Here is a 13,930-nt window from a genome sequence, read left to right on the forward strand (position 1 = left end):
CACCTGCATAATGAGCTGCACTGTGAGGTACTTTTCAAAATTCGGCTCTCTGAAAAGCTTGGGAATGGATGAGCAAATGTGGTAGAATTCTCAGATGCAATGACAGTGGGGAGGACAAAGGGATAACGGGAGTGCGTGTGTGTGAGAGAGAGAGAGACAGATATGAATGAGGGAGGAAGAGAGCACAATCAAGAGAGAGCACTAGAAAGAAAAGAAAGAGGGGACGGGGAGGGAGAGAAAGAGAGAGAGAGAGAGAGAGAGAGAGAGAGAGAGAGAGAGAGAGAGAGAGAGAGAGAGAGAGCTTAACCAAGCGAATACAAGATTTGTGGAGGCAAAAAGTCCCTTTGTCTGCACACACATTCATTATTAAACAAATACCTTGGGTGAAATAAGACAAGGCTTGCTTATCAGCCAAGGCCCTGCTCAGGGGAGCTGCGGCAGAGGAAGTAGGCCAGAATGTCACAGGGAGAAGAAGAGATTCTATAATTAAATTCCCACAGTAAGTACAGGATTTTCAGAGGCTCAAAATGAGTTTTCCAAGGCCAGGCACCGCTAAATTGCTTTTTACATGTCCTTGCTCCTCTGGTCCTGCTGAGGACTCGCAGCATGGGCAGCAGAGAGATCGGTTTTGCCTAACTCGCCATCAGTGTAGGCAGAACGGGTTGTTGGCTGTGCTTCGAGACATGCCTTAAAAACTAGGGTGTTGAAAAATAAACCCCCATGCTCTGAAAGGCTTTGCTTTTTAGGAGCAATTGTTGGGTGATATACCAAACCAATGTAGGATCCTACTCGGGACCAACTTTAGGTCAGAGAATTACAGATTGAGTCTATCGTCTCTGTGACCCATCCAAGACCCTTCCAAAGCTTTACAAACACTAGTGAATTTTCTGGTACCCCTGTTTAAGTATAATATCAAAGCAAAAATGGAGAGGATAGATGTTTTTCAGGACCCAAAAAACTAAACTGGTATCCTCAAGCGTATGTCTTCAGTACCTTTAGTGAGGGAACAAATTTGTATGATATTTCTTTGCAGTTATATTTTTTAGACCCTCTTGACTCAAAAATATCCTTTTTTTAAATGGTTCTCATCTTGGATGGCTATTATGATTATCTGATTATATAGACAAATATTGTGTCATCATATTCACATTTCACCATTGAAAACACAAACTTTTCGCATCTAAAAAAAATTATCAGCCAATTATCTAGCCAATGAGCTTGAGCCCATCACAGTCCAATATACTAAAATATGCTAATGAGAGTATTACAAGAATGTTATCATTTCATATCAGAAATGTTTTCAATGGTGACAGGTCTGGACTGCAGGCAGGCCAGTTTAGCACCCAGACTCTTTTAATAGGGAGCAATGCTGTTGTAATACATGCAGAATGTGGTTTGTCATTGTCTTGCTGAAATAATCAAGACCTTCCTTGAAGAAGATGTCATCTGGATGGCATTAAACCACCCCAAACATACTTTATTTTAACAGAATATAATGATATGATGAAAATTTGTATGCTGACAGTACAAATACCGGTTAGCTTGACAAATGATCACAGCTGAATAGTGTTTGAACTCATTTTACCATCAGATTTCACATAACGAGGCTGCTGAAGGGAGTTCAAGCTTGAGCAGGCAACAGGATGAGGGCAAACTCAGAGTGATGTACTTAGAAAATCATTACTGTGGTCATCAATCATTGAAAATGAACCATTCATAACCAGTTAAGCAGACATAAAGTTTTCCTTTCAAAGCATCTGAATGTATTGTTCTTTGTTGCACAAGGCTGAAGTTGGCTTTTCATCCACATTTTCTGTTTCATCTCAAATGATGTAGCATTTGCACAGGCACCAGAATATTAGTGTAGGGCCATTTAAGATGTAACGGAAAATTTGAATACGAAGCCAACTTCAGCTTCATCCTCTTTTCCACAAGGTTTATTCTGGCTAACTGAAGCTTCATTAATGCAAGTATCAAGAAGTGGGCCTGAGCGGGTAAACCTGTATATTCATCTGTGGAGCTGTTAGCTTAGATTACTTTTGCTTTAATAAGCTTGTTAGGACTAGAAGCTAACGTAAGCTTAGCAAGAATGCCTAAATGGCTTCATACACATTCCCACAAATTCATTCCAGCTCACTGAAGCTTCACTGATGCAAGTTTAGAGAATGCTAGTTGGTACAAATGAGCTAGTTTGACTGGATAATAAGCAAAGTTGTCTGGCATGTTAAAACTTAGAATCATCCAAATCTCTGTTTACCGGTAACTAGCATTTATATAAAACTGGTGCTGTTCAGATGAGACTCCCTTTAGTAGTGCTTAACCATGTTATCTATGCAGTAACTTTATTAAGCAGACCAAGTACATAACCAAACCCACCTCAAGCCCAGTAGACTTTAACAGAAAGCGTAATGATTTGACTAAACTTTTATCTTTTATTTAACATCATCTATTAACTTTATATAAGGCTATCATCCATATAAGGTTAAGCTGTCTACACCAGCTTAAACTGGTATATAATCTTTACACCATGAGCAGATTCTTTCAGTGTTAAAGGTTTTCCAGACATAGCAAGTACAACCCCAATTCCAATGAAGTTGGGACATTGTGTAAAACATAAATAAAAACAGAATATGATGATTTGCAAATCCTTTTCAACCTATATTCAATTGAACACAAAACAAAGACAAGATATTTAATGTTCAAACGGATAAACTATATTGTTTTTTGCAAATATTCACTCATTTTGAATTTGATGCCTGCAACACATTCCAAAGAAGTTGGGACAGGGGCATGTTTACCACTGTGTTTCTTCACCTTTCCTTTTAACAACACTCAATAAGCGTTTGGGAACTGAGTACACTAATTGTTTAAGTTTTGTAGGTGGAATTCTTTCCCATTCTTGCTTGATGTACAACTTCAGTTGCTCAACAGTCTGGAGTCTCCGTTGTTGTATAACCCAAATTCCAATGAAGTTGGAACGTTGTGTAAAACATAAATAAAAACAGAATATGATTATTTGCAAATCCTTTTCAAGCTATATTTAGTTGAATACACTACAAAGACAAGATATTTAATGTTCAAACGGATAAACTTTAATGTTTTTTGCAAATATTCAGTAATTTTGAATTTGATGCCTGCAACACATTCCAAAGAAGTTGGGACAGGGGAAAAACAAGACTGGGAAAGTTGACAAATGCTCAAAAAACACCTGTTTGGAACATTCCACAGGTGAACAGGTTAATTGGAAACAGGTGTCATAATTGGGTATAAAGGGAGCATCCCTGAAAGACTCAGTCGTTCACAAGCAAGGATGGGGTGAGTTTCACCACTTTGTGAACAAATGCATGAGCAAATAGTCCAACAGTTTAAGAACAACGTTTCTCAACATGCAATTGCAAGGAATTTAGGGGTTTCATCATCTACAGTCCATAATATCATCAAAAGATTCAGAGAATCAGGAGAAATCTCTGCAAGTAAGCGGCAAGGCAGAAAACCAACATTGAATGCCTGTGACCTTCAATCCCTCAGGCGGCACTGCATTAAAAACCAACATCATTCTGTAACGGATTTTACCACATGGGCTCAGGAACACTTCAGAAAATCCATGTCTTTATGGACCATGATTTGTGCACTGGTGCGCAGTCATGTTGGAACAGGAAGGGGCCATCCCCAAACTGTTCCCACAAAATTGGGAGCATGAAATTGTTCAAAATCTCTTGGTACTGAAGCATTACATACTGAAGAGTTCCTTTCACTTGAACTGGAATTACACTTGGCACAATGCAGTCAGACAAGATCCATTCTCCTGGCAACCACCAAACCCAGACTTGTCCATCAGATTGCCAGACAGAGAAGTGTGATTCGTCACTCCAGAGAACATGTCTGCACTGCTCTAGAGTCCTCGGCCATGGAAACCCATTCCATGAAGCTCTCTACGCACTGTTCTTGAGCAGAAGGCCACATGAAGTTTGGAGGTCTGTAGCAATTGACTTTGCAGAAAGTTGGCAACCTCTGCCCACTAAGCACCTTAGCATCTGCTGACCGCTCTGTCATTTTACGTGGCCTACCACTTCGTGGCTGAGTTGCTGTCGTTCCCAATCGCTTCCACTTTGTTATAATACCACTGACAGTTGACTGTGGAATATTTAGTAGAGAGGAAATTTCATGACTGGATTTCACAGTCATATCACAGTACCACGCTGGAATTCACTGAACTCCTGAGAGTGACCCATCCTTTCACTCATGTCTGTAGAAGCAGTCTGCAAGCCTAGGTGCTTGGCTTTATACAGCTGTGGCCACGTAAGTGATTAGAACACATGAATTCAATGATGAATTCAATGGATGGCTGAGTGAATACTTCTGGCTTGGCAATACAGCATATATATATATATATATATATATATATATATAATATATACATATGTTTTCACTTCTCACTTACAAGAAGAATTCTTCAAAGAGCAATGGAAAAGTTCTTCAGGGAAATGTGGTTGTTCTATGTTGTTACTTCAAAGAACCCTTTATTTTTAGTTTAAGGAACCAGTGAGTCAGAGTGAAATCTTATTTACTTATCCAACTAGGTGAAAACTTTTGAGTTCTGATTATAATGAAAACTAAGTAAAATGTTTTATCAAAAATGCCAACAAACAGACATTATGGAGAGACGGATGAATGCTCTGTGCTCAGTAAAGTGAGTGTTGTTTTGATATGAGAGATGATTATGGATATGGAACAAAAACACTGCAAATGTCACAATATGGGACTTCTGCTGGAGAGGGTTTGACAATCATCCTGGCAAAGTTAGCAGCAAGATCACATGTACACACAGTTATATAATGCCTATATAGAGTTTTGCTGTAGTTAGTCACAGAAGTCTACTGTCTTCCAAGCTCTTATCCCTCTGAAACCAAAAGGCTTTAGATATTGGCCTTTATGAGGAGTCACACCTTCAAAACAGACCGCAGGGATAGCACGAATTCCTACGCTTTCTTAAGCATGCAGGTTTGTTATATAACGTCCTCCTATCTTAGCTTGGCTGAGAAAAAAAATATCTTTGGCTACAGCAACATGGTTCATAGTTCACATAGTCTTGCAACTTCTGTAAAAAGCTGTTGCTTAAGTCATGTCTCATCTATCAGGATATCTTTCAGTGAAACGTTCATTTTTCACCGGCATGCAGAAGGTCTAAACCAGTCTGTCCAATTCTGGGAGTAAGCTACTATTAGTGATGGGGTTTGGGAAGAGATAAAAAAAAAAAAAAACAGTCCCCAGACTAGTCGCCCATCTGTTGTAAAACCAATTTTCCTATGCCAGGCTTCACCCAGCCAGATCTACTGTCTAAGAAACTGTAAAGTTTGCAGCACCACACGACAAAAATTGACCCAGCCTTGCATCACCTTTTACGATTCAGTAAATAAACTGGAAGAAAAGGTACATCCGGAATCAGTAATTCTGACATGTGGTCTATTGATTTTTGCCCAATTATCTAGCGATTTAGAAACAAAAAGGAAACCAATTAATCAGGACAAAAGCTGCCCAAATCAGTCAAAAACTGTCAAAAGATCTGATATGCTCCAAGTTATAAATGAAAACGGTACAGGGTTCTCTGCCAGGTTTTATAAATTTTTTCTAAGAAGAAGCAATGGTTTTTCTGACTTGAACCGTATTGTCCTAAGGGTTGGAAATAATGGTTGTAACCAGTCATACTGTAGAACATTGTACCAAATTTGTAAGGTGTAATTTGAATAATATAAAAAAAAAACCCAAACATAAAGGTTCCACACAGGCTTAACTCTACTGGGTAACGCATGCTGGAAACATCAGAAAAAAAAAGTAATGCTCACATCTCACTTCCACTGTGCTATATTACACCCAAATCACAAATCCATAGTAGGTGACTTGGCTTGAAATTTAAGTCATTAAGATAAAGAGACAAATGCTAAGCATCTTTTTTTCACCTCCTCTACATTGCAAGCCCAGTCACATCATAACTCATTTCACCTCATATCTTTCGAGTGTATGAAGAGTTAGTTAGCTGATATCAAACATGATACATTCACTAACAGGTGTCCATTGAATCTATAGTATAGTAGAGCACAAAGAAAAGCTCTGGTCTGGTGTGCGGTAGCCTTTATTTATATATAGTAGTCATTTTATGACTATTTGAAAATTCATCAGCACTCCTCTCCAGTTTCAAACTCATTGCTTATTTCTCTCTTTAATTATTTCACTGCAGTGAAACAAAAACAATGAATTTCCATCAATTTATTCCATCAAATAATTGATCCAAAAACACATTATCATAAGGCCCATCCAACTGTTCTCCATACCAAGAACTTTATAAAGTGTGACTGGTGCTCTCTCTGTGGCTCTACTGCTGTACCTGGTTGGGTCCTTAGTCTCTGAAAGGATCTCCAGCAGCTCATCGTTGGACAGGAAGAAGAAACGGGGGAAGAAGAGTCTCTTCTTTTCCAGGTATTCGTTCAGGCCCTTCAAAATGAGCTCCAGAAACTCGTTGCTTTTCTTCAGCTTCTCCAGCATCTTGTCTATAGCCACAACTGCCAGGACGTGCTTGTCCTAAGACAAAAGACATAAAATTATTTCATTCTTTTGTTATCACTAGCTATAACTGTGATTTTAAGAGTTAGTTTACAAATATTTTATCTCACTCATAGCTTGCTGCAACATGAAGATTTAACACTTTTAATCAATAGCACATTTATTTTTGTAAGTAATGTCTCCACTTATCAAGAAGCCAACTTATGAAACTTTGCAGGATTGTACAGTCTATAGGTAAATGGAGTGGTGCTTTTGAGTCAGTTCCACATACTAGCACATATATACACACTTACTGGCAACCACCTGGGATATCATAGCAACAACCTAGTAACACCTTAGCATCCTACCAGGGATAACATACAGTGGTGCTTGAAAGTTTGTGAACTCTTTAGAATTTTCTATATTTCTGCATAAATATGACCTAAAACATCATCAAATTTTCACACAAGTCCTAAAAGTAGATAAAGAGAACCCAGTTAAGCAAATGACACAAAAATATTATACTTGATCATTTGTTTATTGAGGAAAATGATCCAATATTTAGTGCCTTTAGTGCCTAAAGACTCCCACCCCTATTGTATAGCAACACCTTATCAACTCCCTGGATGCTGTATCAACAGCCTAGGCAAAACCTTAGCAATCAACTGGGATAACACTGCAATGGTCTAGCAACACTTAGTAACCACCTGGGATACCATAGCATGGTTTTAGTAACCACTTGGGATTTTATAGCAACAGCTTTGTCAAGCCAATTTAAAGTTTGTTAACTGTAATTAAAAATGCATGTTTATCTAAAACACTGACAAATAATATTAGTCAACCCAGTAAGACACCTTAAACATCTAAACCTTAAACATCTAAACTTTAAACATCTAAACATGCACAGCACAGCCACATTTACACAATGACCCTTTTCTGTATGAAATGAAGCGTGGCATAAAGTTTAGTTACAGTTTGCTGAGAGAGAACTCTTTCAAAACAAGACACAAACCGATGCTCTGAAAAGCCTCAGTGTTTCCACTGTAGCTCTTTCAACTACTGGGCCCCAACAGTTCAGACAAATTCCCAAGAGATGAAAAAAGGGCCAGTGGAGGATCGACACAGATGGGAGCTTTAATTTCAAAAACACAGTTGTGTCAAATCCACTTCTTTTAAGTCAAAAAAAGGTTGTGTTGTGAAGGTGTTTCACGCACCACCACAAACTAATTCAATCCGGTGCTTTTCAACCTCCTTCCAAAGGGTTGAGTCAGAGGTCTGTCCGTCATCTGAGACATAGGAAACGATTAGAAACGCTCCTTCCTTTCTGGCCTTCCTCTTTCCCTCTCTTCTCCACGTAGATGCTTTTGACCAAAGTCTAGCAGATAATAATTGCACCTCCTCCTTCCCTCCATTTCTGATTGCTATTGATTTTCTATTTCCCACGGTGACTGAAGCTGAAGTGTCGAAGATCGCTTCTGGAACACAACAACAACAACAAAAAAAAAAAAAACACGGCCTCTGAAAGGGGGGAGTCTTTGAGTGGGTAATGAAGGGGCGGTAATGACCATGGCGCTCGCCAAAGCCTCCTCCAAATCATCTTTTTTAAAGCGTGAAAAGAAGCTATTGGGTGAGTGTAATGGAAGAGAGCGTGGAGAGGCAAGATTAGAAAGCCCGTTTTATTACCCGGAGTCACAGGACATTGCGGCGGATCGGAGGGAGCAGCTGCCTACAACGTAAAGAGATTAATGCCCCCCTCGCATTAAATGAAGAAATAAAATAATCAGAGACGATTCGCCGTGGACAGACAAAGCCGAGCCACGTGCTCATTGGTACGCAGCTGACATTTCTTTAGGCCAAGATATCAAAGGCTATTGTAATTATACACTCATTATGTTGCGGGTAATGACATCCAAGTGAGCTTTAAACTGCTTTAAAGGAATAGTTTGGCCAACAAAAAATACATAACCTTCCACTTACGCCAAAGGCAGTCAAACAGCAAAGAAATGTTGGATGTCTAAAGTTTGCATCTTTAGTTTTGCACTGAAGGTATAAGGCCAACAAGCAATGAATGCTTATAAAGTACTTATTAGCACTGTGCAAGCTGAATGCCCCATCAGTGCTGTTAAGTCATCTCAGTCTTTCTAATTTGGTTTCTAACACTTTAAGACATAGTACACTGTACACAAACTGACATCTCTACTTGAATTATGTCCTGAGCAAGTTTGATGGACCCTGATCCAATCCTGGAATTTTAAAGTTGAGTATTGTCTGATTATATCCAATCTTTGCATTTACACAGAAAATACAGTCACATGATTTAGGAACGATATGCTAGAACGCAAAGAAATGTTGGGTATTTAAAATACTTGATGCTAATGTAGTTAACAGGTAATGGAAAAATACTGCTCTAATTAGCACTACGCAAACTGCAGTTATCAGTTTTGTTAAGTAATCTCAAATAGACTTGTCTATGTGGTTTCTCTCAGAGAATGATACATTACTACAACCCCAATTCCAATGAAGTTTGATGCCTGCAACACGTTCCAAAGAAGTTGGGACAGGGGCAACAAAAGGCTGGGAAAGTTGAGGAATGCTCAAAAAACACCTGTTTGGAACATTCCACAGGTGAACGGGTTAATTGGAAACAGGTGAGTGTCATGATTGTGTATAAAGGGAGCATCCCTGAAAGGCTCAGTCGTTCATAAGCAAGGATGGGACAAAGTTCACCACATGGGCTCAGGAAGACTTCGGAAAACCATTGTCACTGAACACAGTTTGTTGCTCCATCTACAAGTGCAAGTAAAAACTCTGCCATGCAAAGTGAAAGCCATATATCAACAACACCCAGAAACGCCGCCGGCTTCTCTGGGCCCGAGCTCATCTGAGATGGACTGACGCAAAGTGGAAAAGTGTCCTGTGGTCTGACGAGTCCACATTTCAAATTGTTTTTGGAAATCATGGACGCTGTGTCCTCTGGGCCAAAGAGGAAAAGGACTGTCTGGATTGTTATCAGCGCAAAGTTCAAAAACCAGCATCTCTGTTGGTGTGGGAGTGTGTTAGTGCCTATGACATGGGTAACATGCACATCTCTGAAGGCACCATTAATGCTGAAAGGTACATACAGGTTTTGGCGCAACATATGCTGCCATCCAAGTAATGTCTTTTTCAGGGACGTCCCAGCTTATTTCAGCAAGACAATGCCAAGCCACATTCTGCACGTGTTACAACAGCGTGGCTTCGTAGTAATAGAGTGTGGGTACTAGACTGGCCTGCCTGCAGTCCAGACCTGTCTCCAATTGAAAATGTATGGTGCATTATGAAGAGCAAAATACAACAACGGAGAACCCGGACTGTTGAGCAACTGAAGTTTATATTAAGCAAGAATGGGAAAGAATCCACCTACAAGGCTTGAACAATTCATGTCCTCAGTTCCCAAATGCTTGTTGAGTGTTGTTAAAAGGAAAGGTGATGTAACACAGTGGTAAACATGCCCCTGTCCCAACTTCTTTGAAACGTGTTGCAGACATCAAATTCAAAATGAGCGAATATTTGCAAAAAAGTTTATCCGTTTGAACATTAAATATCTTGTCTTTGTAGTGTATTCAATTGAATATAGGTTGAAAAGGATTTGCAAATCATGGTATTCTGTTTTTATTTATGTTTTACACAATGTCCCAACTTCATTGGAATTGGGGTTGGATGTATAAACATGGACACTGCAACTCTAAAAACCAGGGGTGTCCCAATGCAGTTTTTGGCCCATAATACAACAGGAGTACTTAAAATTTTGAGGATCAGCTGATACTAAAACAACCTAATATTTACCTTTTAAAATGAATGATCATTTTAAGAAGTGTTTAGCTTATGATCCAGTTTCACTGACCTACTTGATGATTTGGCTACCAGTTACTTTATTATGCTGCAGTAAAAAAAATGTTCCCAATAGCTTCTACTTTGTTATAATAGCACTGACAGTTCACTGTGGAATATTTAGTAGCGAGGAAATTTCACGACTGGACTGCTGCACAGGTGGTATCCTATCACAGTACCACGGTGGAATTCACTGAGCTCCTGAGAGCGACCCCTTCTTTCACAAATGTTTAAGAGTACTAGAAGCAGTCTGCATGCCTAGGTGCTTGGTTTTATACAACTGTGGCCAGGGAACACCTGAATTCAATGATTTGGATGGATGAGTGAATACTTTCAGAAATATAGTTTAGTTTCTTTCACAATGCTGCTGTGAAAGAGATTTCAGATTCTTACATTTTCCAAATAAAATTTTAATTAAAGCCAAACACATATAGTTGCTGTTTAAGCAAATCGAGAGTTCAAATCTTGCAAGTCACATTTGGAGCAACATGCAGATCAAACAAAAAATGTAACATATTTCAATTTCATTGTGTTTAATAATACAATAGTACGGTTTGGGAGTTTTTGCATATTGATGCCACACATACAGGCTTAAAAAGATCTCAGAATCAACATCATACAGATAAAGATATGTTGACAATAGTAGACAATAGTATTCGCCACATACTCAGACGTTATGACTGAGTTCTATTTCAATTCTTTTTCAATCATCAGTTTCAGGCACTCGGGGAAGGGCACCAAAACAAAACCCTTGTAACAAAATGCTCATACGCAGGTTCTGTGCAAACAAACATTTCCACCAGAGAGGTCCCTAAATACATAATGTAGCTTTAAATATGGATTTACAAGCCATAAAATATCATAAGAATATGGTAACTTTAACTGCAGGTGTACTTTACCACTATGTTGTACATTTGAATTGTTGTAAGTAGGCTCCCAAGGTTGGTCCCCTGTCATTAAAACATTGTAAACATGATTTCATATTGCCTGAAAATGCATAACTCACTTTTAAATGCACCTTAAAATATTCCTGGATTGGCTTTGATTTTAAACCAATTCAAATGTACATCCTTACTAAACACTAAGCTCAGTATTAACAGCAGTCTTGAAGCTTGCATGTTGTCTGTATATTACAGGAGATTACTTAACATGTACACACAGTTTGAAGCATGTTTAAGGCATGCAGTTTGGTGAATGCTAAAAGGCACAGTGTAAGCTGATACTTGCTAGCTTCTTTAGACTCATAGCTCCACTGCAAAACTGAAGAGGCAAACTTTGTAAACCTAACATGTCCTGGCTGATCACCTCCAAACAGAGAAGAGGCGAATACATTAACTACTCCTTTAAGCTTTGAAAAAGAAATGTTTCAGCAGAAGGCCCTCACATTCCTGCTGTAATCGCAAAGCAGCCTGCGTGGAGCCTTTTTTCCTCCCTATTGCACTCTTTCTCATTTAACCAGCTCCTCTTTGAAGCCGTGGCAGGTACGGACGCTAGGCTGGCATTCAAAACGCAGCATTTTCACTTTCTGACACTTATCTGAGAGCAATGCACGGCTTTTGTGAAGAGAGGAGGAGATCGTGGAGAGGTGCGAGGCTTAATTAAAAGGCTTGTGTTTTTGAATTCATTTGCCAGGCATTTTATCTTCCTACTCCACAAAGGGAGAGCACAGCTGAGAGCGGTGGGTAAAGAGAGACACCATGTGGTGGTGTCGATAAGTGACTTATGGGATCGTGTCGCTCCAGCTTGATAGTTCCAGCTTGTACCATGTCTGCAACTGAATCAAACTGTCAAGGTTGTCCTGTACCAGATGCATCCCAGCTGTCTCCAAAGTCTCATCTGTTTTATTAAGCATTTGTTTGCTTATTTGTTTGTTCGGAAGGAAGCCATTAGAAGTAGACGCAGCTGAAATTGCAAGTCACAATGTAATCATTTGATATTTAAAGAATCGAACATCCTCCCACACACACACACACACACACACACACACTCACACACACACTCAGGAGGTTTGTCTGCACCCCCTTCCTTTGCGGTGATCTCATTTTCTCCATGATGCGCCAGGGTTGAGTCCCCCAGACAAAATCTATAATTTCTATTTGATGGCGCTCCCTGTGGCTTTTTTTTTTTTTGAGAAGGACAACAGATAGGCTATCGATGTGTCTCATTTCATAGCAGCTGAGGACAGTGATTGCACCCTAAAGAATTTTGAGATGAAGAGTGGTGTGCATGTCTGAGACAGTAAAGTAAGACTGATTAAAACACACAGCTCCAAACAGGTACAGTCAATAGCCCACATACTGTCTCTACTGTCATAACCAACTGTATTTCTACTCCATAGTTTTGTATAGGGCTGCACAACATATCATCTGTTCATCACTGCCTTTGCAAAATTGATATCTAATATGTAATGAAAATGAGCCCTTTGTCCAATCTAGGACTGTCCAATGTTATGTCTCCTTAATAAATCACAAATTATCTCAATAAAGTGAGAAATTATTGAATTATTGATAGGTGAAGTTGGTTTCTTATTTGAATTTCCCAGTCATATACATATACATATACATCTTCTTTTTCTTTCGGCTGCTCCCTTTAGGGGTCGCCACAGTGGATCATCTGCCTCCATCTTGCCCTATCCACTGCCTCCTCTCCATGTCCACCTTCACTACATACATATACATATACATATACACACTTTAAATTTAAAGTGTACATATACATATACATATACACACTATAAATTTAATGTAAGTCAATGGAACCAGAATTTTTTCAAAGTCATTTTGGGTTGTTTCTTTTGGTCCATTTATTATGAAATTCACAAACAATGTAAAGGGCGGCAGGCATTTTGTGTGCATATATGATATCAATTTTTATCACATGACAATTCTAGGAAGCAAGTGTTAGCCAATTATATCCTATGTGACGCGAGCATTTTACGGTATAATCGCATATTGGACTTTGTCCATATCATGTAGTCTCAGTTTAGTACAATATAGTATTATTCAAATCAAAAGTGATAGTGAAACTGTTTTGTTATAGATTTTTGGGCTTGCACTAAAGAATGAACCCATTTCTGAAGCAAGTTCATTCCCTACTTTCTTTGCCTGATTTGGTGGTTGGTTAGTGTAGTGGTTAACACCTCTGCCTTCTACACTGTAGACTGGGGTTCAATCCCAACCTAGGCAAACACCTTACACTATACCAATAAGAGTCCTTGGGCAAGACTCCTAACTCCAAGACTCCTTGGCCTACCTAAGTAAAATGATCAAATTGTAAGTCGCTCTGGATAAGAGCGTCAGCCAAATGCCGTATATGTAAGTTGTGTAGTGATTAATAAAGGAGGAAAATTGTACATAATACTTATTATTTTGTTTGTAGTTTTTAGGTAGAACAAACCCAGCTGTGACTGAATGCTGACATACACACTGTTGACATACAAAATGTTGAGCATTCAGGAAAATACCATGGCAGATAAAAAGAAATAAGCATGTCAATTCGATTGAAGCTTTAGGCTTCTATGGTT

General features: G+C 39.1%; 1 protein-coding gene across 1 annotated transcript in view; it reads right to left on the reverse strand.

Moving 5' to 3' along the window:
* dnah7 (dynein, axonemal, heavy chain 7) overlaps window positions 1-13,930 on the reverse strand; it is a 181,672-nt gene that overhangs the window by 145,906 nt on the left and 21,836 nt on the right. The window contains exon 20 of the mRNA XM_037539674.1: window positions 6,383-6,576. Coding sequence (XP_037395571.1) covers window positions 6,383-6,576 — 194 coding nt within the window. The remainder of the gene's footprint in view (window positions 1-6,382; window positions 6,577-13,930) is intronic.

Source organism: Pygocentrus nattereri, chromosome 6, assembly GCF_015220715.1.
Source record: "Pygocentrus nattereri isolate fPygNat1 chromosome 6, fPygNat1.pri, whole genome shotgun sequence".
Taxonomy (NCBI): domain Eukaryota; kingdom Metazoa; phylum Chordata; class Actinopteri; order Characiformes; family Serrasalmidae; genus Pygocentrus; species Pygocentrus nattereri.